The 22,202-nt window shown below is 45.4% G+C and overlaps 1 protein-coding gene across 3 annotated transcripts in view; it reads left to right on the forward strand.

The window, feature by feature from the left end:
* LOC115094088 overlaps nt 1-22,202 on the forward strand; it is a 42,334-nt gene that overhangs the window by 8,753 nt on the left and 11,379 nt on the right. For all 3 annotated transcript variants that reach the window (XM_029606786.1, XM_029606784.1, XM_029606785.1), the window contains 2 exons: nt 3,228-3,293; nt 17,436-17,579. In XM_029606786.1, the coding sequence (XP_029462646.1) occupies nt 3,228-3,293; nt 17,436-17,579 (210 nt within the window). The remainder of the gene's footprint in view (nt 1-3,227; nt 3,294-17,435; nt 17,580-22,202) is intronic.

A 22,202-nucleotide genomic window follows, 5' to 3' on the forward strand; every position in this document is an offset into this window, starting at 1 on the left:
ATGGAGCGGAGGGAGTAGATGCTCTAGTGCTCCCTTGGCCCCGAGGGATTCTTCTTTATATGTTCCCTCTATGGCCTCTGGTAGGAAATTTAAGACGAATTGAAAATCACCCCGGTGAGGTGATTCTGGTGGTGCCAGATTGGCCACAGCGCCCATGATTCGTGGACCTGGTCAACATGGCAGTGGACGTTCCACTGAGACTCGCTCATTTACTGAAACTTCTGCGGCAGGGCCCAGTATTTTCAGAGAGGGTAGATCACTTTTATCTAATGGCTTGGCTTTTGAGAGGAGACGTTTTGAGGGAGAAAGGATATCATTTCCACCCTGTTGCAGGCTAGAAAGACTTCTACTTCTTTATCATATGTAAGGGTCTGGAAAGTCTTTGAGTCCTGGTGTACGGGTCAAGGAATAGTCTTGACTCAGGCCTCGATAGCTCACATCTTTGCGTTTTTTTGCAAAAAGGTTTGGTAAAAGGCTTGGCCTTTAGCTCTCTTAAGGTTCAGGTTGCAGCCTTTGGCTGCCTGGGAGGCAAAATGCATGGATGGTCATAGGCTACTCACTCAGATGTGGTTCATTTCCTTCAGGAGCAAAGCATTTGCATCCTCCTGTGCAGAAAATATGTCCCGCTTGGAACCTCTATTTAGTCCTTAGAGGGTTGTATATGGCTCCTTTTGAACCTTTAAGAAGGACAACGATAAAAGATCTTACTTTGAAAGTGGTGTTTCTGGGAGCCATTTGTTCTGCCCAGAGAATCTCTAATTCCAGGATATCTTTGAGGATGATGCCCTCTTTTCTCCTGAAAATTGTGTCAGCGTTTCATTTGAACCAGACTGTGGAACTTCCGGTCTTTCCAGATTTGGACTTGTCGGCCCCGCAAGCTAAAGACATTTGGATGTGAAGCAGGCTTTGTTGCGTTACCTCAAAGTCACCAATAACTTCAGGGTGTCTGACCCTCTCTTTGTGCTTTGGAGTGGTCCTAAGAAGGATCAGAAGGCTTCAAAGTCTACGATAGCAAGATGGCTGAAAGAGGCAATAAGCTCGGCTTATATCTGTAAGGGGCATCTGGTTCCGGAGGGCTTGAGGGCACACTCAGTTTGGTTTCAGACGACTTCTTGAGCAGAATGTCAGTAGGTGTTGCCACAAGAAATTTGTCAGGTGGCTACTTTTGAAGTTGTTGCACACTTTCACCAGACATTATCGGTTGGATGTCCAAGCCCCAGAGACCATGGGTTTTGGTGAGAGTGTTCTTCAAGCAGGACTCTCCCAGTTCCACCCTAATTAGGGAAGCCTGAGTACATCCCAGAATTCTGGACTGATCCGTATATGAACAGGAAAGGAAAATTTGGTTCTTACCTGCTAATTTTCATTCTTGGAATACTACGGATCAATCCAGAGTCCTGCCCTGTATGGGGGAGAGTCCGCTCGTATTTCTGACTTGATTCTGGTTTCTTTAGGATGCAGAGCTGATTAAGATTTCAAGTTTGTTCTCATGGTTTGGAGGTTTTTTGATTTTTTTTTTTTTAAGTGTATAGTTTTTTGGTTGGGGTTTAACCTCTCTTCCCTTGCTCATTTGTGGAAAGTAATTTGAATTAAGGTGCTTATAGGGATATTTTTGGCTTGGTACAGGTCAATACTGAGGGACTGCAGGTGGCACACCGGGTTATATGCCAGTGCAACATTCTCTGTCTCCATCTGCTGGAAGGGAGGCATAATCCCAGGAGTCTGGACTAATCCATGGTATTCCAGGAATGAAAATTAACAGGTAAGAACCAATTTTCCTTTATAAACTGCTGTGGGCTATCCTTAAGGATTGAAAGGATGGCGTAAAAATAGAAAAATGGAGGTGGGGGGGGGGGGGCATTACCCAGGGAAGGATGAGAATTAAATGTTAGAGAGAGAACAATGTATTTTGTGGGGGCTGGACAAGAAATGAGTGTTAAAAAAAGATGCCTTCAAGAAGATGAGTTACATTGGGAGGTGCTTTCTAGGACATTGGTTCCCAACTTGGAATCCACAAGACCATGACAGGGGGCCTGCCGGAAGGAAGACAACCAAAGTGTAACTGCTGAGAAAAAGAACAAGCTGACTTCACCTCTGAGGAGCTGCTACCTAATCCCACTGCCTGATCCTGCACTGAGAGGAGGAAAGCAAGATTGCAGCTTCGAGAAGCCCAAACCAGTGTGGAGAGGAAGCAGAGAAGCGTGCGGCTGATTGCCACCATGAGGAGGGGAAGTGCACTGCCACCAGTGCACTCAACAACTACTGCTCCACAGGACCAGAGGCGGCAGGGTGATAATCCTGAGGAGCATTTCTGGCCCCTTCTGTGGGTACTCTCAGTGCCCTGCCGGCCTGACAGAGAGGGAGAAAAGCTGCAGTAAATGAGTAGTATAGCCATGGTGAGGGGGAAGGAGGGAAGGGGCCTCAGGGAAGAAAGGGCTAGAGGGAGTGAAAGCACTTGGAAAGGAGCCTTAAGAGGGAGGAGACATTTTGGGATGGGGCCAAGGGGGGAGAGTAGGGAAGGGGCTGCATGGGGAAGAAGACAGGAGGGTAAACACTCAGGAAGGGACCATGGGGGGAGAAAAGCAGGGAAGATACTTGGAAAGGGGCTGTAGAGGAAGGAAGGAGGGCAGGAGGGAAAACACTCAGGAAAGGACCTTGAGGTGGGGGGAACAGGGAAGGGGGCCACATGAGGGAAAGGATAGAAAGGAAGGCATTTGGAATGGGGCCATGGATGGAGGTACGCAGGCCAGAAAGGCAAGCAGTCAGGAAAGTGTCACAGAGGGAGGGCAAGAGTGAGAACCAGAGAAGGAGCCGCAAAGTAGAAATGGCAAGAGAGAGAGCACTGAGGAAAAAGTCATAGGTGAAAGGAAGAAAGGGACCATAGGAGAGTAGGAGGGAGAACAGTTTATATCAGAAACCATCTTTAATGTTAAGATTTATATATTACAAATGATTCTGAAGTGTGTATTTGTTATTACATTAATCAGTTTGCCAGATGGCTTTAAACTTCATGTAAAAATTAAAACAAAGCATGTGGGGATCCATGAAATTCTTGGAGGTTGAAAAGCGGTCCATGCTTCCAAAAAAGATTGGGAATTCTTGTTCGAGGGGAAGATGCAAGAGAAAGTGTAAATAAATTTGTATGTGTGTATATTTGAATTGAGCAGCTAAAAATATGCACAGTTTTATGATTTGAGCAGAGACTAATGGATTCCTGTATTTTGCAGTTCTTCCAGCAGCCTAGAACCAACTCCAACGATGACATTTAAGAGAAGACTAGAGAAGGGGGAGGAGTGAGTATTGTGTGAATGCCAAGTACTGTGCCACTGGGATCTGACAGCTCTCATAATGATCCTGTCTCTGTGACTATAGACTTTGAATCTGACAGATCTGATCCCTTTTCTCTCCAAGTGCAGGCCTGGAATCTGCTATTTCAAATGAAGACCCCCATGTCCATATGACTGCAAACCTGAGATCTAACAAGATCGCTCGAGAATCTTTCTGTATGACTGTAGATTTAGGATCTGATGATTCTCTAAGGGATCCTCCTGTCTGCACTGGTGCACATATAGAGATGTGCAATTTCTGGAAAGTTTGGAATAATGGAAGGGTTCTGTTAAATAATGAACATTTTGGGCATAATATATATGCAATATTTATTTTCTTCAACACCACCAACACAGAAGCAACTCCTCCCCAAATATAATCCAAAACTGGAGAGGGAAAAAACTTTCCAATATTGTTAAGCAATTATGATCATTAAACAAAAACAATTACTATTTGAGGAAAGACGGTATCAGGGCAAAAGTGCCTAATTTGTAATCCACTGTCTCTCGCCCGCAAATGGCCCCAGACAGTATCAGCCTCACCGGCACTGTTATGATCGTGGACCCTTGGGCCGCCTAGAAGATGATGAAGCAGCACTGAGGGAAGGCCCACAGGGGAGTCATAGCCGGGAGGTGGATCAGAGCCAGGAGACCAACAGATCTTCACTACTGGAAGCCTGAGATCCCCCCAGGAGAAGCCCTTGGGGACCCGAGCTGCTTGGACTTAGGTGGGGTCTCCTGGAAAGAGGTGTCCGAGAAGTCCGAGTCGAGGCAGGCAGCAGAGAGGCAGAACATGGAAACGGACCAAGAGTCGAGGCAGACAGCAGAGACCAAGGACAAGCCAGGAATCAAGACGGGCAGTTGAAGCAGGATATCAAGGAATGAACCGAAGTCAGGAGCCAGGAGGTCGAGCCAAGAGGAAGCAGGAACAGGAGCAGGCAAGGACAGAACTGGAATGGAGCAGAGGTCAGGAACAAGCTGGAACAGGAATCAGGAACAAATAAGCACGGAGACAGCAATTAGATAACTTCAGGGAGTGAACCTCGTTGCAAGGCAAAACAGAGGTGAGCTGCGACTTCCTTATATAGTCCCCAGCTGATGACGAGTCTTTAGGGGCCAGGCCAAGGTTTCCCGCCACGGCCCCTTTAAATCCTGCAGAGAGACGCATGCGCGTGCGTCTAAGGGGCGGAGCCAGGCAGGACGAGCAGCCGATGTCCTCGTGGAGAGGACGCCGAGAGAAGGCCCCAATGCAGCCGACTGTGAAGCGGAATGGGCCGCGGGCGGGCGGACCTACCGCAAGGTGAGGGGAGGGCTGTTAGTGGCTGACCGCGGCCCGGATTCATAACAGGCACTGCAGTTAATCATTTACCGTCCCCTCATAAATTAACTCTACATTTCACTTCTTCATTCTACAAAACACATTTATCTTTATTACACTCACTATTTTCTCAAATTTATTCCTTTTTAATTTAAATTGCATTAAAAACAAAAAAATATACTTAGCCCCAAGCAAGGCATTAAAAAATTACCCAACATGGACCATGTTTCGGCCATCAAGCTTTCATCAGGAGAAAACTAAAGTCATTCCTGAGTAGACACCATCATATTTTCTCTCCCATCCTAAAAACATAAAAAATCAAACACATAATTACTGACAATACAAATAACTACCCCCCAATAGCGTCAATACAATAATACTATTGCTCATTTTCATATCGTACTCTTTAAAAAAAGACTCACCAAAACAGCTGATACCTTCACTAGATGACCCTTATGGATTAATGGCGCCACAACACTCAAAGCACCCAACCTTTCATTTCCTCTAAGTTAAATACCCATGTCCATGACATAACCGGAAGTGTAATGTCTCCTCGGTGTCAATCAAAAACTAGCTACGTCAGGAAGGCGTCCTTTAAAGACCAAGACTGACAATCAAAATCGGACCAATCTATTTCTTTTTTTAATCCTCTTGGCTCTACTGTATCAAAATAATAAATCCATTTTTGTTCACATTGTAATAAATAATTATCAAAGTCCCCTCCACGTCCAAAATATTTAGGCTGTTCTATTGCTGCAAATGTTAAATCTGAAAAACTATGTCTTTTTGTGAGACAATGTTGGACCAAAGGTGCTTCTAACCGACTTCTCACAATCGCACTCCGATGTTCAATCAGACGCATGCGTAAACAACGTTTTGTTTTACGTATGTACAAAAATGGACAAGGACACCAAATACCGTATATTACCCCCGTAGATGAGCAATCCATCAGTAATCGCAAATGGAAATTACCACCTCTAAAAAAAAACCCCCCCAAAAACAAAAAAAAAAACTTCTCCAAAAAAGGATTGCTCACAAACAGCATTTATTACAAGGCTAATGCCCAACTTTACTCATATGCGGGACATGAACATTGCTCACTTCATCCCCAAAATTTGATTGAACAATAATGTCTCTGATATTTTTTCCCCATTTTAATGCAAAACACAGGGTATCCTTGAATACTTCATGTAGCCCTAAAATGTGCCAATGTTTTTTAATAATATTCTGTACTCGATATATAGACGGGGAAAACGGTAGCACAGTTATAGGTCTAGATTCCTGATTCCCTTGGGTACTGTGGGACGGTGTAAACAACATCTCTGTTTACCCAACGTGCACGCTTACAGGCGCTTATAGGAATACATTTAAGAAAATAATGAATTAGTGTAATAAAGATAAATGTTTTTTGTAGAATCAAGAAGTGAGATGTAGGGTTAATTTATGAGGGGACGGTAAATGATTATAACTGCAGTGCCGATGAGACTGATAACTGTCTGGGGCCCATTGCGGGCGAGAGACAATGGATTACAAATTAGGCACTTTTGCCCTGATACCGACTTTCCTCAAATAGAAATTGGTTTTGTTTAATGATCATAATTGCTTAACAATATTGAACATATTTATTTTCTTAATAGATCTAAATTTATTACTTTATGGGCTGAATTTTCAAAAGGATTTATGAGCATAAAATATGGCGTGTAAATGGGCATTTGAAAATTGCCTGGGGGGGTTGTTCGTATAAAAGAATGTACAAAAGCAATTTCACGCGTACTTTTACCCACACTAGACAGAGGTGGTCTTGGGGGGGGGGGGGCAGAGTTGGAGCTGGGAGACCTAGTCACACACAGGCAGGTGTAAATGTGTGCGTGTAGGCCGGGCCGCATTCCACACAGCCCCACTCATTTTCAGAGTGGACTTACACGTAGAAAATCGGATCCTTTAGATTGTAAGCCCTGTGAGCCTAAGGAAATAACTGCGGCACCTAAACGTAATCCACTTGAAGTCTCAGAAAAGGCGGAATATACATTCTAAAATATTAAGTGTAGTGTAAGTAATTTAGTACGTAAAATTCTCATGTTTGGTATATTGATGAAATGAAGAAGTGCAAAAACCTTCATTTTACCAATAATTATTTGGAGATGCAAGCTGCAACCTAAAACATATCTTAGTTTTTATCAGGTGTGATGGAGTGTATGTTCTCTACTTAGCCAAAGGTGTGGCTACACAAGAGTACAGATGAAAGAGGACTCCTAGAGCAGCCAAGTCAAGGGTAGGCAACTCCAGTCCTTGAGTGCCACAAGTCAGTCGAGTTTGTAGGATATCCACCATGAAGACGCATGAAACAAATTTGCATATTGTGGTGGCAAACAAGCATCTCATAAATATTCAGTTTGGATATTTTAATTACATTTTATTATGTATATGGATTTAGCTCGCACCTTTGCTTTGGTAGCTCAGGGTGTTATATTCAAGTACAGTAGATATTTCCCGGTCCCCAGAGGGCTTACAGTCTAAGGCAGTGGTTCTCCTCAGGTATGTTGGAACATGCAGGTGTGTTGCAAGGCCAGCAGGAGGCTGCTCTCTCCTCCTCAGCCTGGCTGGCAGTCAGTTGACTTCTCCTTTATTGGGCTTGACAGGAGTCTACTTCCTTCTCTTTCTGACCCAATGGGAGGCTGTTTCCTCCTTCACCCAAATCAGAATGAGATATTATTAACTCCTGCTCTTCTGGGCCCGACAGGACACCAATTTTATCTTACCCCGCTGGGCCTGGATGTAATGCTGCTGCTGCCTCCACCCTATGTGAGGTGGGGGAAAGGAGGTTGGGGATGCTGAGCAGGAGAGGTGGAAGAGGGAGGGAATTTAGGGGCTTCTGATCAGGAAGGAGTAGAAAAGAGAGGGGGCAGGGGTAGCTGGGAAGGAAGGGGCAGGGAGAGTAGAGCAGGGGAGAGAGGGAGCACAGGGAAGAGGATGCAGGGAGGGAGGGTCAGGAATGCTGACCACGGATGTGAGTGTGAGGTGATGATTGAAAGGAAATAATTGGAAGAAGTGAGGGATGGTGGGGGCATGGAGGAGCAGTGACAGGATTGAGCATTTCTTCTATCTTTGTACTTTGCTTAGTTTAGAAGGAAATGTATTTCTGTTTCTAGTTCTCCAGTTTTGCATTGTATGCAGACTGGCTTTGTGGGGTTTCCATTCCTATTTTGTCTCCACGTTTGTAATTTGTGGTTTTTTATTCTGTGTTTGATGAAGTTCGCTTGTGTGTGTGTGACCGAGGTGAGGTATTTTACTAGCTTGTAGGAATTTGTATCAGTCTTCTCCTTAGGACATGATTGCTGCCTTTTCATAAGTAGAGCTATTTTGTCCTCTGAGTCAGGTCTGTTTTTTCTTCAGATGTTTGTATTTGACAATGTGCCTGGTAATAGAGGGTGTTTGTGTTGCTGTTACTGAAATGACACCAGAATCAGAATACCTTTTTTTGTATGGGGCAGTAGCCTAGTTCCGCTCTGTACTCATTGTTGGAGGTCAGAGGTTCCTGTGCATGCAGAATATGTGCTTACATTTAGGCCCATGACGGTCTTGTGTTCACAATGTCATGCATGTGGATATTATCGGTCAGGTGTATCCTGACAGAAAAAAAGGTTGAGAACCACTATTTTAAAGGTTTTTCTCCCATTTTGTTCCTAAGTTTAGCTAGACAAATGGCAGGATTTGAAAGTTCCCTGTGCCTGACTGCCTCCAAGTTAGCTAGATAACTTGGAGGTTGTTACGGTTTCACCTGCTGTGCAGCCTTCCCTCCACCGAGGATCCTCAGCGAGCACCTTTCCCAGCTGTGCAAGTCACCATTTTACTGATAACCTTATGCCTATGCCCCAGCCCTACTTAACCCAGCCTGTCCAGTCCCTCAGTGCCTCTTTATTGAGTCACCTCAGCTGTCTGACCTGGCCAGCCTTACCATGTTATTCTGCTTTGTGGCCCATACAGGGCCTTCTGCTTTGCCTTGTGGCCCACCCAGGCCTATCTGCCATGCTCAGTTCCCTCTTAGGCATATCTTACGGCCTCTGGGCCTGCTAGGTTCTCCTAGCCAGCTATGTGTCCTGTTGGACTTTCCTGTTTATTGTTGCCTGTTCTGTCTAGTTCAGACCTTATCCAGTCCTGTCTTGCATTGCACAGTCCAGTCCCTTGTCTGTTTCTCGGGCCTTGCCTTTGTCCTCCAAACCCAGCCTGGGCTCTGTATCCAGCCCCCATCCTATGCTTTGTATCCAGCTTCCAGCCCGTGTCTGCCCTCAGCTTCCAGCCTGTACACGGCTCCCATTCTGCTCTGGCACCATGCTGTTCTCAAGAAGGCAAGTCCTACTGGCCCTCAAAACCCAAGGCTCAACCTGCGGGGGAGAGAGCTGGCTAGGCAGAAGACCAGCTCCAGTCTGGCTCTACGGACCTGTCCTGCTTCTGCAGGGGTGCTCCCTGACTCCAGCTTGCTTCCCCGTGCAGAGGCATTCCAGACTCATTTCTGGGCAGAGATAAGTAAGCTAGATAACTTTTCGACTGTTCTAAGGCACAACCAGAGTTAGCAGAATACATTACCTGGCTATCTTTAAAAGTATTTGCACCGCTGAATATCCCGCCAAAGTTAGCCAGTTAAGTTTATCTAGCTAATTTTGCCAGCAGCCTGCCAACTGAATATAGACACCCTCTGTGACTTGCTAAAGGTTGATTCTTCCCAAACCTTCAGCAGCAAGCAGCCTTAAGCCTGCAGAGGCTTTTTAAACTGTTGGTGACAGACAGCTGCAAACCTACATAAATCATTGATTGATAAACAGGGGAAAGGAACATTTCTACCCTGAGTAACTGTGTACAGAGACCCATATGGAAATAGTGTGGCAATCAGATATCAACTGCAATAATGGAGGTGACAAGAAGATAAGGCAAGCTACCCTTTGGGCAAGAATACTGAATCCCAAAGGAGATCTGGAGACCTTTGTCTAGAAGGCCGTAATCTGTGACACTGGATCATAAAGCAGGGAAAAAATAAAAGTGAAAAACAGAAACTATCAGCATTTTGTAGTAAACAATGAGAAGTTTTTATTATTTGGACTTAGAAAGTCTTCTCCAAACAATCAACATTCTCCATAAACAGAAAAAAATTCTCACTTTTGGAAAAAGTGTGCTGAAAAAAAACCAAAACTTTCCTCTAAGACTGGAAACAAACAGCAGTTTTTCAGAGATGAGCAAGTTTGTTTACCATAAACGGTGTTTTCCATAGATAGCAGATGAATTAGTCATGCTGTCTGGGTACGTCTTCCATGCCACTAGGTGGCGGAGCTCTCTAAGTCTAGCAAAGTCTTTCAGCTAGGTGCTCCCTCTTATATCTTCTCTGATATACCTCAGGCTCCTCAGTCAGTATTAAAGCAAGTGCAGTGTATGCTGGAACTGTCCGGGGAGACGGGTGGGTCAGCATGACTAATTCATCTGCTATCTACGGAAAACACTGTTTACGGTAAGCAAACTTGCTCTTTTCACATAGATAAGCAGCTGAATTAGCCTTGCTGTCTGGGAGTCCCCAGCTGACATATTGAGCATGTGAGAGTTAATTTAGAAGTGTAGCTCAATACCAACGTTCATGGCGGACAGGTCCTATGAAGGCTGTGTGTGTGAGAAACGTGTGCTCTTCTCTAGGATAGTCCGGCCCATTATAGTGTCATCCTTTGCTTGTTTATCCAAGCAGTAATGGGATGTGAAAGTGTGCAGTGACGACCATGTTGCCGCTTTACATATGTCTACGATTGGAACATCATGTAGATGAGCCATTGAAGCTGCTAGAGCACATACTTGGTGTGCTTTTGGAGTTATAGGTAGAGTTTGCGAGCGTTGCTGGTAACAAAATCTAATGCAATTGGATATCCAGATGGATAGAGTTCTTTTCGTTACTGGACGTCCTTGTGTGTTCAGATTGAAGGACAGAAAACGTTGAGACGGTCTGGTAGATGAACAGGTGTGCTGCTTGTAGTAGGCAAGCACACGCTTGCAGTCCAAAGTGTGGAGTTTCTTCTCATTCTCGTTCGCATGAGGTTTTGGCTGAAAAATAGGTAAGGTTATGGTTTGGTTGATGTGAAAACTGGAAATCACCTTTGGTAAGAATTTGGGGTGAGTTTGCAAAGTCACCTTGTCATGGTAAAATTGAAGATAAGGGGGGTAGTGGACTAAGGCCTGCAACTCACTAACTCATCGTGCAGAAGTTAAAGCTACTAGAAAAAGTACTTTCCATGACAAGTATCATAGATGACAAGTGTCTAATGGTTCAAAGGGTGGAAGCATTAGTTGTTCAATGACTATATTAATGTCCCACGGTACCGGTGGTTTCTGTAAAGGTGAACGCAGGGTTAGGGCACCCTTCATGAATCTGGATACTAGCTCATGACATGAAATGGGGCTTTTTGAGAGGTTTGTGGTAAGCTGCTATAGCACTTAAATGGACTCAAAGTGTTGATGTCGCAAGGCCTCTCGTGTAGAGCAGATGGAGGTAGGATAGGAGTTGTTCAGGTGAACAAGATAATGGGTCAAAATCCATGGTCAAACACCAGAAAGCGTAGCGTGCCCATTTTCTATTGTAATTAATTCTTGTTGACTGTTTCCTAGAAGACAGTAAGATATCTTGAAGATCAGGTGAAATGTCTAGGTGTTGGTATGCGATCTGTTCAATCTCCATGCCGTGAGGTGCAGGGATGAGTGAAGCGGGTGAAGAAGAGATCCCTTGTCCTGGGTGAGTAGTTGGGGGCTGCTGGCCAAGGGTATGGGGTTGCAAATTGATAGGTGCAATAGGTAGCTATACCAGGGTTGTCTGGTCCACGCTGGTGCTATTAGAATTAAATCCGCTCGGTCTTCTATGCATCTCTGGATCGTACGGGATATGAGCGGAATCAGAGGGAATGCATAAAGGAGGTCAAGAGACCAACTCACTAGAAAGGCGTCTGGAGCAAGTCGATGAGGGGTCGGGGAGACTGAACAAAAGGTTTCCAGTTTCCTGTTGTTCTCTGTTGCAAAGAGGTCTATAGTAGGGAGACCCCATATGGAGAAGATTTGTTGAACTACTACCTGGTCTAGTTCCCATTCGTGGGGATGAAAAATTCTGCTGAGCTTGTCTGCTCTGGAGTTTTGGATGCTGGGCAGATAAGTTGCTTGAAGAGAAATGTATCTCTGGTGAGCCCATTCCAGGATCAGGACAGTTTCTTTGCAAAGAACCAGACCCTCCTTCCTTGTTTATGTAGAACACTGTCACCTGGTTGTCCGTGTGAATCATTACTATCTTCCCTCGTAAAGATTCTTCGAAGGCTTGAAGGGCATTTCTCACTGCTTTGAGCTCTAGGAGGTTTGTGTGTTGTGTCCTTTCATACGCAGTCCATAGACCTTGAGTTGTTAAGTGATCTAGATGCGCTCCCCAACCCTTGGGGGATGCATCTGTAGTGAGTATTATCTGATGTTGAAGGGGTTGTAGGGGCGAGGACATCTGTAGTGTTGATGGAGAAAGCCACCACTGGAGGTCTTTTTATTAATACTGTCTGTCAAAGTAACTGGAGTAGACAGTGGATGAAGGAATTGGATCCATTGTGACTTTAGGCCCCATTGTAGCCGACGCATGTGTGAGGGACCACCTATATGGCGGCTGCCATGTGTCCCAGAACAGTTAGTATCTGGTGAGCTGTTGCTGATGTGCTGTGTAGCAGATCCATAGCCAGAGAGGAGAGGGCTAGAGCTCTCGGATGAAGGAGGAAAGCTTTGTCCTGAATCGTGTCTATGAAGGCACCTATGAATTGCAAAGTCTGAGTAGGCTCTAGGTTTGACTTTTTGTAATTGATGAGTAGACCTAGGTTGTCTAGGCAAGAAATCATGAGGAAAAGATTGGATCTCAGTAGGTCTCGATTGGGTGCTACTAGAAGCCAATCGTCCAGATAAGGAAATATCTGCACCCCCTGACGACGAAGGTGCGCCACCGCCACTGCGAGACATTTGGTAAAAACTCTGGGGGCAGAAGAAAGGCCAAATGGAAGGACTCTGTATTGAAAGTGCTGGCTGTCCACTTGGAAGCATAGGGTACCGCCAGGAACTGGGGTGCATTGGGATATGTGCATATGCATCCTTCAGATCTAGCGAGCACATCCAATCCCCTGATTAAAGATAGGGAAGGATGGATTTTAGCAAAGTCATTTTGAATTTCTTCCTGTAGAGGTGTTTGTTGAGGGACTGCAGATCTAAGATTGGACGTAGACCTCCCGATTTCTTGGGAATTAGGAAATATTGGGAGTAGAATCCTTGATGGAATCCTTCAGAAGGTAATTTCTGAATGCAATTGTTGTGCAGAAGCATTTGAAGTTCTTTCAATAGAGGTTCTTTGTGAGATGTTAATTGCTTCTGTGGAACCCAATGAGGAAGGGTCGGGAGGGATGAAAAGTGAAGGGTGTAATCCTGGCATATGATTGATAGGACCCATTGGTCCATGGTTATTTGATTCCAGGCTAGTAGCTACTTGGTTAATTTGCCTCCCACTGGAGAGGGTTTGACGGTGGTGAAGGTAGGTTCAAATACTGGACTGAGGCTTTGCGGGTGGAGGATCCACCTGCTGGCTGGCATGGTGGACAGGCATCCCTCGCATGTTGATGTGGCGCCTGAGCTTGATAGGGTGGTTGCCGAGGCTGCTGGTAAGTTTGAGGCTTAAAGTAAGAAAAGGGCTTAAAAGATTTAAATGGGGCCCCTCTGTAGGCTGTCGAGGATGTGTAAGGACGCCTTAAGGTCGATGGAATGTGATGAGCGGTCAAGGAAAGGACGGCTGTCTTTTGTTCCTTGAGCTTAGCTACCGTTTCGGTAAATTTGTCCCCAAACAAATTTTCGGGATGACAGGGTAGATTTGCCAATTTTTCATGGTCATCGTCCCGTATAGTGCTGGATCGCAACCATGCTAAGCGCTTCGCTGCAACTGCGTTTGCTGAAGATTTTGAGAAAATGTCAAATCCCTCAAATGGATCTTAACAAAAGACCTTCTTCGATATTATGATATTGAGGAAGGGCGACATCCGGTGAAGCTTGTTGAATGGACAACTTCAATGCCTGGAGATTCTCAAACAGGTATTGGGCTATGTAGAATTGATGGTTCTGGATGCGTGCATTCAACATCGCAGACTGAAAGGTTTTCTTTGCAAAATCATCCAGCGACTTTTGGTCCCGGTGTGGTGGTGTATTCGCATGAATTCTGGATTTTCTGGCTTTTTGCATTGAGGATTCAACTACCACAGAATTATGAGGTAGTTGAACCGACGTATGTCAGGAGGAATTTTTCATCCTGTATTTTAAGTCAATTTTCCTTGATGTAGGAGGACTGGTTAGTGGCGTGTCCCAGGATTTTTCCATCAGAGTTGTTAAGACCGGATGCTGCGGGAGGGCCACAGGTTCTGTAGGTGCATCAAAAATCTTCAGTATGCCAAGCATTTCTTGGCGAGGATCAGGAAGTCGATGCGTTTCTACGTTCAATAATTGTCTGACCTTTTCAATAAACTGCGAATATGTCAGGTCTTCTGGAGGCGAAGACGGTTCTGGGGGAACCTCTGCTGGGTCAGAGGGGTAGCCCGTAGATGAGGTATCCGTATCTGATAAATCGTGTGTCGGAGATGGTGGTTGAGTGAAAGGGACCTTTGGTGCTGATTCTGGAATTGGTTCTGCCGCCGGTTTCTGGGTGGGCCTGCAGGTGACGAAGGTGGAATTTGAGATTGTTCGAACTGAGTCAGTATGGTGGTGATTTGAGTCATGGCCTGTGTAGCTAAGCCTGAAGTTGTAGGCGTCGGCACAGATTGCAGTGGAACGGGACGAAGCCATTTTTGTAGCGGCTGCCATTTCTGTGGAGGCGGTCTCAGTGGCAGGAGTTGTGGAATAGCCAAAGGTTGGTCGGGAGCCAGAGGTACCTCCAACGGAAGGGTCGTAGAATACATTTTGTCCAGTGATGAAGGAGAAGTGAAAGATGAATGAAATGGAGAAATATTCCTGTCCAGATCTGCTATTGATGATGGCGATGCTTCCCTAGGCCTCTTATGGCCCAAATGGTGCTTTCTAGGGTGACTGTGAGATGGCTGCATTGGTTGTGCATCAACACGCATCGTCTGCTTCGGTGGTGTGTCGGTGAGTGGAGGGTGCGTCACAGTGGTGCTCCTGCGTCAATGCGCCGGCATGGTATATACTCAGCGCAGAATCCTCTTTGCGTCGGTGCATCAACTGCTTGGTTTTGCTCCGCTGAGCCGATGCTTCGAAGCAGTTTCGGCGCGTCTGTCCTCCGGGAGTGGATGCGTCTGTGAAGCATGAGGCCGCGATGCTGCTGACGTATCACCTGCTCCAATCCCAGCTGGGAGAGCAACTGCAGGTGTCCAGATGAGGGAGGGTCGACAGAAGAAGCCCTCCTCGATGAGGGGGTGGTTCTCTTTCTCTTTGGGCCTGGGGAGGATCGCACTGAGGCCTCAGAAGGGGCATAAGAACCCGAGCTGTTAGCTGTAATTCCTGCATTTTTGCAGTCCTGGCGCGTGGGGACATGCGTCCGCAGTCTGCACAATTTAATCTGTCATGGGATGGTCCCAGACAAATATAACACAGAATGTGGCCATCCGTGGCAGACATAATTTTGTCGCAGGAGCAAAATTTAAAGCCAGGACGTGGCATTCTCTGAGTGTTGATGATTTTCTGGCCAAACCTTTAAGTTTAAAGTAGATTTTCTTTCTTTTCTTTACTTCACAAAGTTGTCTCACAGGAGAGCAGAGCTCAGTGTGCCAACTGCCACGCGGAAAAAAACTGACTGAGGAGCCTGAGGTATATCAGAGAAGATATAAGAGGGAGCATCTAGTTGAAAGACTTTGCTAGACTTAGAGAGCTCCGCCACCTAGTGGCACGGAAGACGTACCCAGACAGCATGGCTAATTCAGCTGCTTATCTACGTGAAAATTGAAAGTGAGAGAGACATTGCATCCCACAGTATACTATACACACATTTCTTGCTGCAGCTGGTTAAATATTTTTTAAGGTTTTTGAATTAGTACAAAACCTGTAAAATTTGTTTACCAATGATAACAGTGGTGATTGAAAGGATGGAATAAAAATAGAAACTGTCTTCACGGTATAATAAGGACTAGCAATCATTATTCTGTATTATTCACAGTGCCCTAGTAACTGTGTACAAAATTTGCCATATGAAACCAATATCTTATTTTAAATAATCAAATATATCCTTGAAAATAATAGCATTACGAGTTTCTTTGTCTAACCAGACTCAGTTTCTGAAAAGAGTAAAGAATAAATAATTAAATCTTAATAGCTTCTAATTTTGAACCATATTTTTTATATTCATGGACTTTCAAAGTCTGCATAAAGAGAAACCAGGTTGTCCACTCTTTCACATTAGTCTGTTTCTTGGTTTGGTGCGTGCATTTGCGCAGACAAACCAGTTTGTCACATACTGCAGAATCTGAAGGTGGTGAGAAGCAAGAAGATTCAGAGGCTTTGTTGTACTAAGGCCTTGCCACCATGGTGCAGGAGGGAATGTGTTTCGGCAAAGGCCAAGCCTGCTCTCCTAGCCTTGAAGATAGATTGTATTCTGCAACATTTGAAAGCACCTTTCCAACATGAACTCCTAACTGTGTCGCTTGTTTTGTAATCCAATCAAATGCAGTAGCAATGCTATCACTACTAATATTTCTGCTTTTGAATCTCTGATCCAAGTGATTTGCAGCAGCATAAATTGGTTGGCAACTAAATTCTTGCTGCCTCTGAATGAAGTCTTTCACTTTTTGTTTTTCCTTACTTGTTAGTAGAAATATACTTATTTTTGCTTTAAAAAAAAGTTTACTTTTTTTTAATCTGGGCCATCAAGTATGAAATGTCTAACAAAACTGCACTTTCTGATTTGGATGCAGATATTGCTGAAGAAACTAGAATCTTCTGAGAGTTCTGCAGTTGACCCAGAAGACATTTAATTTATCCTTCACATAAGCAAGTGGGACAAGAAGCCACATGTTTCCCTGTAGCTGGCTGCAGTCCATGTTCTCTCTCAGTCCTGAAAGGCCTAGTCAGGAGAAGGAGAGTAGATTCAGACTGTTCTAGAGCAGAGCAGAGGAAATCAAGCAGTGCAGAAATCCACAACAAAAAAAGCACTCTATCGTCCTTTTCTGTAGACATCAGGAATTGTCTTTGTTTACTGTGTACAGGAATTGTAATCTAATACTGTGGATTGATTTACATAAACATCTTCATATTAATCTAAAGTTCAGCTGTAACAATATTTGCAAGTCTTGTCTTAAACATTTCATTCATCATTCTGAAAGAAAATACTTCATGGGAGGGTTTGTTTTTTCAAACTTTTTCCAAACTTTTTAGATTTTTTTGGGCTTAAAAAAAATGGCAAAAATGTGGTGGAGGGGGAAGAGAAGGTTTTTCCTCGAATGTTTCAGTATTTTTACTGGACCTTCACATTTATTTGCAGACCTAGAATTTGAAAGCTCACCCAAATATCTCTCTGCCTGTGTGACTGTAGACCTAGGATCAGACAGGTCTCCCATTAATCATCTGTTATTAACTGGAGGCCTGGGATCCTCTAGTGAATTATCAGCTCCCCCTATCTGTGTGATGACTTAATGGCTGACAAATCATCTAAGCATCCTCTTGTCTTTCTGTCTGCAGACCTAGTTTACTGACACATCTTCCAGAGATCCCTCTCTTTGAGGCTGGAAGGGTTAGTTAATCTGAATTCTCTTTCCTCTTCCATTCAGGGAGCCTTGTAACAAACACTTGGTAACAGAAGACATGATGGCTGATCGTTTTAACCATTTAAGCCTAGAGAATGACCATGCCTACAGTGACAATGGCTTCCTGCCACAAGCTCTTCGAGACTGGAAATGTCAGACAGACCAAAGGTGAGACCCATCACAGACCATTTATCATTTTCAGCCTGGAACTTGTAGTAGGGTTAAATGCTGTGGTCGAGATTGGAGCCTCTGATTTCAGGATGGGGTCCCTGCAGTGTAGAGGGATGCAAGCCTAGCTGGGCACTAGTGTCTTTCACCTTGAAGTGCTCAGTCATATTGATATGCCCTCTATTGGTGGGCAGGGCACCTGGTTTTGATGGCAAGGTTTGCTTAGGTTAGGTCTTTTGTATGCCTGTGAATTACAGACAAAAAGAAAGAGAGGCAACAAGGTATTGGAGCAGGAGAGATCAGGAAATAGAGGAGGTGGAGGAATGAGGCATGAAGGGTGAAAAGGGACAGAGAGAAGAACCTGAGAGAGGACTTGATAGGAGTATGGAGAGAGAATAGTTAAGGGAGGGAATGAGAGATGCAAACGGAGAAAGAATTAGTTTAAAGAGGATAGGGAGAGCCAAGAAACACCACACTGGCTGTGGTTAAAGGGAAGGGAGACTAGAATTGCTCCAGATAGTGGTTAAGAGGGAGGAAATTGAAACACTCCAGAGGTTTGGGAGTTTTGATGCTTTTGGAGGGTGGTTTAAGGAGTAGGGGCAGGGATAATGGTGAGAGATGTCCCACAGAGTAGCAGAGTGGGAGTAGAGAGAGATTAGAGATATCCTGGCAGGAGGTAGTTAAGGAGGAAGGGAGGAAATCAAAAGGTGACCTTGGGGAGAAAGGAGTGTGTGGTGTAGAGAGAGAAGAGAGAAATGCTTCTGGAGAATGGAGAGAGAACCAGAGAAGCCTTTGATGGGAATAAAAGAGGGCAAGAGTTACAAAGCTGTTACAAGTTGCTTTATTCTGTCATTTTTTTCCTGATAGTGTAGTTTATTGCATCAGGTATAAACCTAGGAGCTCATTCTCAATGTCACGTTAGGCCGTTTATTGCATGGTAAATGGGCTAACCTGGGGATAACAGGAGATATTTCAAATAAATTGCGTTTTTCTCTGCTCAGCACCAGGCATAGTACTATCCTAAACTATGAAAATGAAATAATGCAGCTTGCTTCAAAAATCGGAAGCCACGTTATTTGATTTGAAGTTGGCTACAACTCAAGAGGTGTAGCTAACTACCCCTGGGATCATCGGGACACTGATGCACATCCCAGTGCTCCTGGGGCCTAGGCATAAAGGGACTACTCAGTCCTGACTCATCTCTCCCTCCCCCCCAAAAGTTAAGAAAACACCCTGGAGGTCTGCATATCCCTACTGCCCCTCCCCCTCTGACCCTAAAGGCAGCTATATGAAAAATACAAAGTTAAACATATTTTGTAAGTGTTGGTCTGGCCCTGTCTCAACCCCCAGCTCCTCCCCTTCAAGAAAAAAATATGGCCCCCGGAGCTAGGCGCACCCATGCACATAGGCCCAGCGGTGGGAAACGCTGAGGAGCACCCTCCGATACTGTCAGGCTGACCGGCCTACTTAAGCAAGAGCCTCACAGTGCTACCTTGCCTCAGCAATGGGTCTCCTACCTTAGCAGTGTCTTTGAGTTCCTGTGTCCTGCGTTCTTGATTCTTTATCCAGCCTTGTTTTCCAGCCTGATCTTGTCCAGCCTTGCCTCATATTGCTCGTCTCGTCCAGTGTCTTCTCTGTGTCTTCATCCACCTTTGATTGCAGTGTGTGTTGCTTGTGTTCCTATCTTGCCTGTTTCTGTCCTTGCTTTGTCTTGTCCCTTCCTCGGTTCTGTGCCTTGCTCCTGCCATGTCTGGTTCTTGCCTTCCCCCAATCTCTGCCTTGTTTCCTACAGTGTCCCATTCCTCGTATCCTGCCTTGTCTGTCTCTGCCTGACTTCTGGTTTTGACCTTGGCTCTGGATTCTGACCATGCTGCCTGATCTCCGTCTGCCTTGACTTCTGCCCGGAGCTCGACACTACTTGCCCTCTGCCTGTCCTGATCTTGGCCTGCTACCCGACTCTGTCTGTCCACTCTACAGGACCCTCGCCTAAGCTCTGCCAACTCCTGGAACCCAAGGGGCTCAACTTGTGGGGGATGAGGCTGGTATAGATGAATCTTAGACCTTGTCTGTGACAGCATGTCCACCTACTGTTGGCATGGGTCTAGTGGGTTCACCTGCCAGGCTGCATCAACCATGCCACAGCCGTGACACACTTTTTTTTTTTTTTGCTGACTGTTCCTCTCTCTCTGCAGCCAAGCATCCTTCTGTCTTTTGCCATCACCTTGTCCATCTGTTTTCTACCTTAAGATCATCAGATACAATCACCCCTAGATCCCGCTCTTGTTTATGCTTATAAGAATTTCATTCCTCTATAATGTACTGCGTCCTTGTTTTTTTTTGCAACCCAGATGCATGACTCTGCATTTTTTTTTTTTAGCATAAAATCTTAGCTGGTAGACTCTAGACCAGTGGTTCTCAACGTTTTTCCCATCGTGACACACCTGACAGGCCACGCTCACATGTGTGACACACTGCTCATTACAATTTACGGCGGAAATAAAAAGTAAAGGTCCAGTAATTATTTTTATTGTTTAAAATGACACAAGGAAAAGATACGTATTCTGTCTGAACAGAAATTGCATAAATAGTAAACATGCAGCACCAATTTCCAGCACTTAAACAGTAACCACCTTACCTAAGAAAAGGCAATACTGAAAATATTACACCAGGCCTTAAGACACCAATACATCTCCTATTAGGAAAACGGACCAAGTCAGGTTGCTATAGAGCCCTACACAGAAACTACACGCCAGCAGAGAACCTCACCTGAATCACATGTGCTGACCCTCACCTAACAAAGAATAAAGAGACCAAAACGCATAACTAGAAGCATGCAGAAAAAACTGAATTGGAAACTGCAACAAGCCGGAGTGTCTGTATGCAGTGTAATAAAGGAAAAAAGAAACATCACCCATCCTTATAAAACAAATCAAGAAATATAAAATCAGTAGCAGTAAAACCATACTAACAAAAAGAACAGATTATTTCGAAACAGCTGAGTGGAATATCCAATAATTAAAAACTCATATAAAAAATTTCTAGATACCAATAAAATATTTCAAAATAGCAGACACAAAGACCCAGTAATGAAAAATAAGGATAGAAAATTTTTTTTGCTCTGCATACCTGGGAACATTTGATGTCCAGGTTTCCTGAGATTGTTTTGAATTAGCAGGAGGAGGGGTGGTTTGCTTGGAACTTTTCTCCTCTCTCTCAGTCACATACCAGCGCTCTATCTCACACTGGCTCTCAATTACACACCTATACACACATGCTCTCAGTCACTCACATATACACATGCTTTTTCTCTCACTTATATAGGTTCTTAATTACACATTTACACACATGCTGTCTATCTTATCACTCTTACACACACAGGCTTTCAATCACCCACATACATGCTGTCTTTTCCCTATGTACCCGGATCAGTCCAGACTCCTGGGTTTTGCCCCCCCTCTAGCAGATGGAGACAGAAGTTTACAAACAAAACTCCGCCTTATCTAGGCTGGTGCCACCTACAGTCTGTGCTGAGGCCTAGTTAGTTAAAAAAAAAAAAAAAGTAGTAGGTTAGTCTTGAGACCGCAGTGGCTTGCCTGCAGGTCCAGTCGCATACCTCCCAGGGGGTTGTGAGGTCCTGAGGGGACCATCCCCCCTGGTTTCAGAGGCCGCTGAAGTGTGGGGGTTGTCTCACTTCACAGCGTATCTTTACTCACTGGGGGTGACACCGGGGAGTCTGGCTCACTCCCCCAGGTGGTCCTGGAGTTGGCGGCGGTAATTATAGTTTAAAAAAAAAAAAAAAGTTTTTTCTTGTGGTGTTATTTGTCGCCAAAATTCCTTGTCTTTGCGTCCCGGACGCGTTCGGGGGGGGGGGGAGAACAGTGGGTCAGTGCGCCTCGTGCTTTGGTTTTTCTCTCGGCTTTTAAAGTTTGAGTCATGCCACGATGGGCGACTTGCCGAGCTTGTGGCACTGCGCGGGCGCGCCTCTCCCGGGATAGCCTGTGCTCCAGCTGTGTTTCGGGGGCGAAGGTGTGTCTTCGCTTCCGGATGGAGCGCGGGGTCGGGCGCCATTGAGATCCGCAGTTCCGGGGAGCAAGCTCGGTTCAGGGACAGGCCCGTTCCCGCAGAGTGCGGGAACGGGCGTCATTTTGGGTTCCAGAGACTTTGTGTCGGCGGGAACGTCTGCCATTTTATTCCCTCCGGGACCCACGGTTCTCGCACCCCTGATGGATCGGGGGGAGGAGGACTTACCGCCGCATTTATTGCCCCAACGCAGGGTCCCTGAGGAGGACAAACCTGCGAGGCCACACTGTCCAAGTGATTCGGAGGTCCCTGAAGGGGATCCCGCGGATTGGTCCTCCGACTCTTCCTTTTCCTCGGAGTTTGTATTATTAATGCACAAGGCATTTAAGGCTCGTAGATTAGCGAGGAAAAGACCACAGGGGTCTCACGATCTAGACCCTTCGCCAGGGTCGGGGAAGTGGGCTAGGCCCATCCAGGAGTCTGATCCCACTGAGGGGCCCCGGCCTTTCAGACTGCGGGCCCCGTGGGGAGATCTGGATACCTCTACGGACACCGATGAGCCAGAGGAGCAACAGGGGACCAGGACCCGCCATCCCAACCCCT

This window comes from Rhinatrema bivittatum, chromosome 6 (genome assembly GCF_901001135.1).
Source record: "Rhinatrema bivittatum chromosome 6, aRhiBiv1.1, whole genome shotgun sequence".
Lineage (NCBI taxonomy): Eukaryota > Metazoa > Chordata > Amphibia > Gymnophiona > Rhinatrematidae > Rhinatrema > Rhinatrema bivittatum.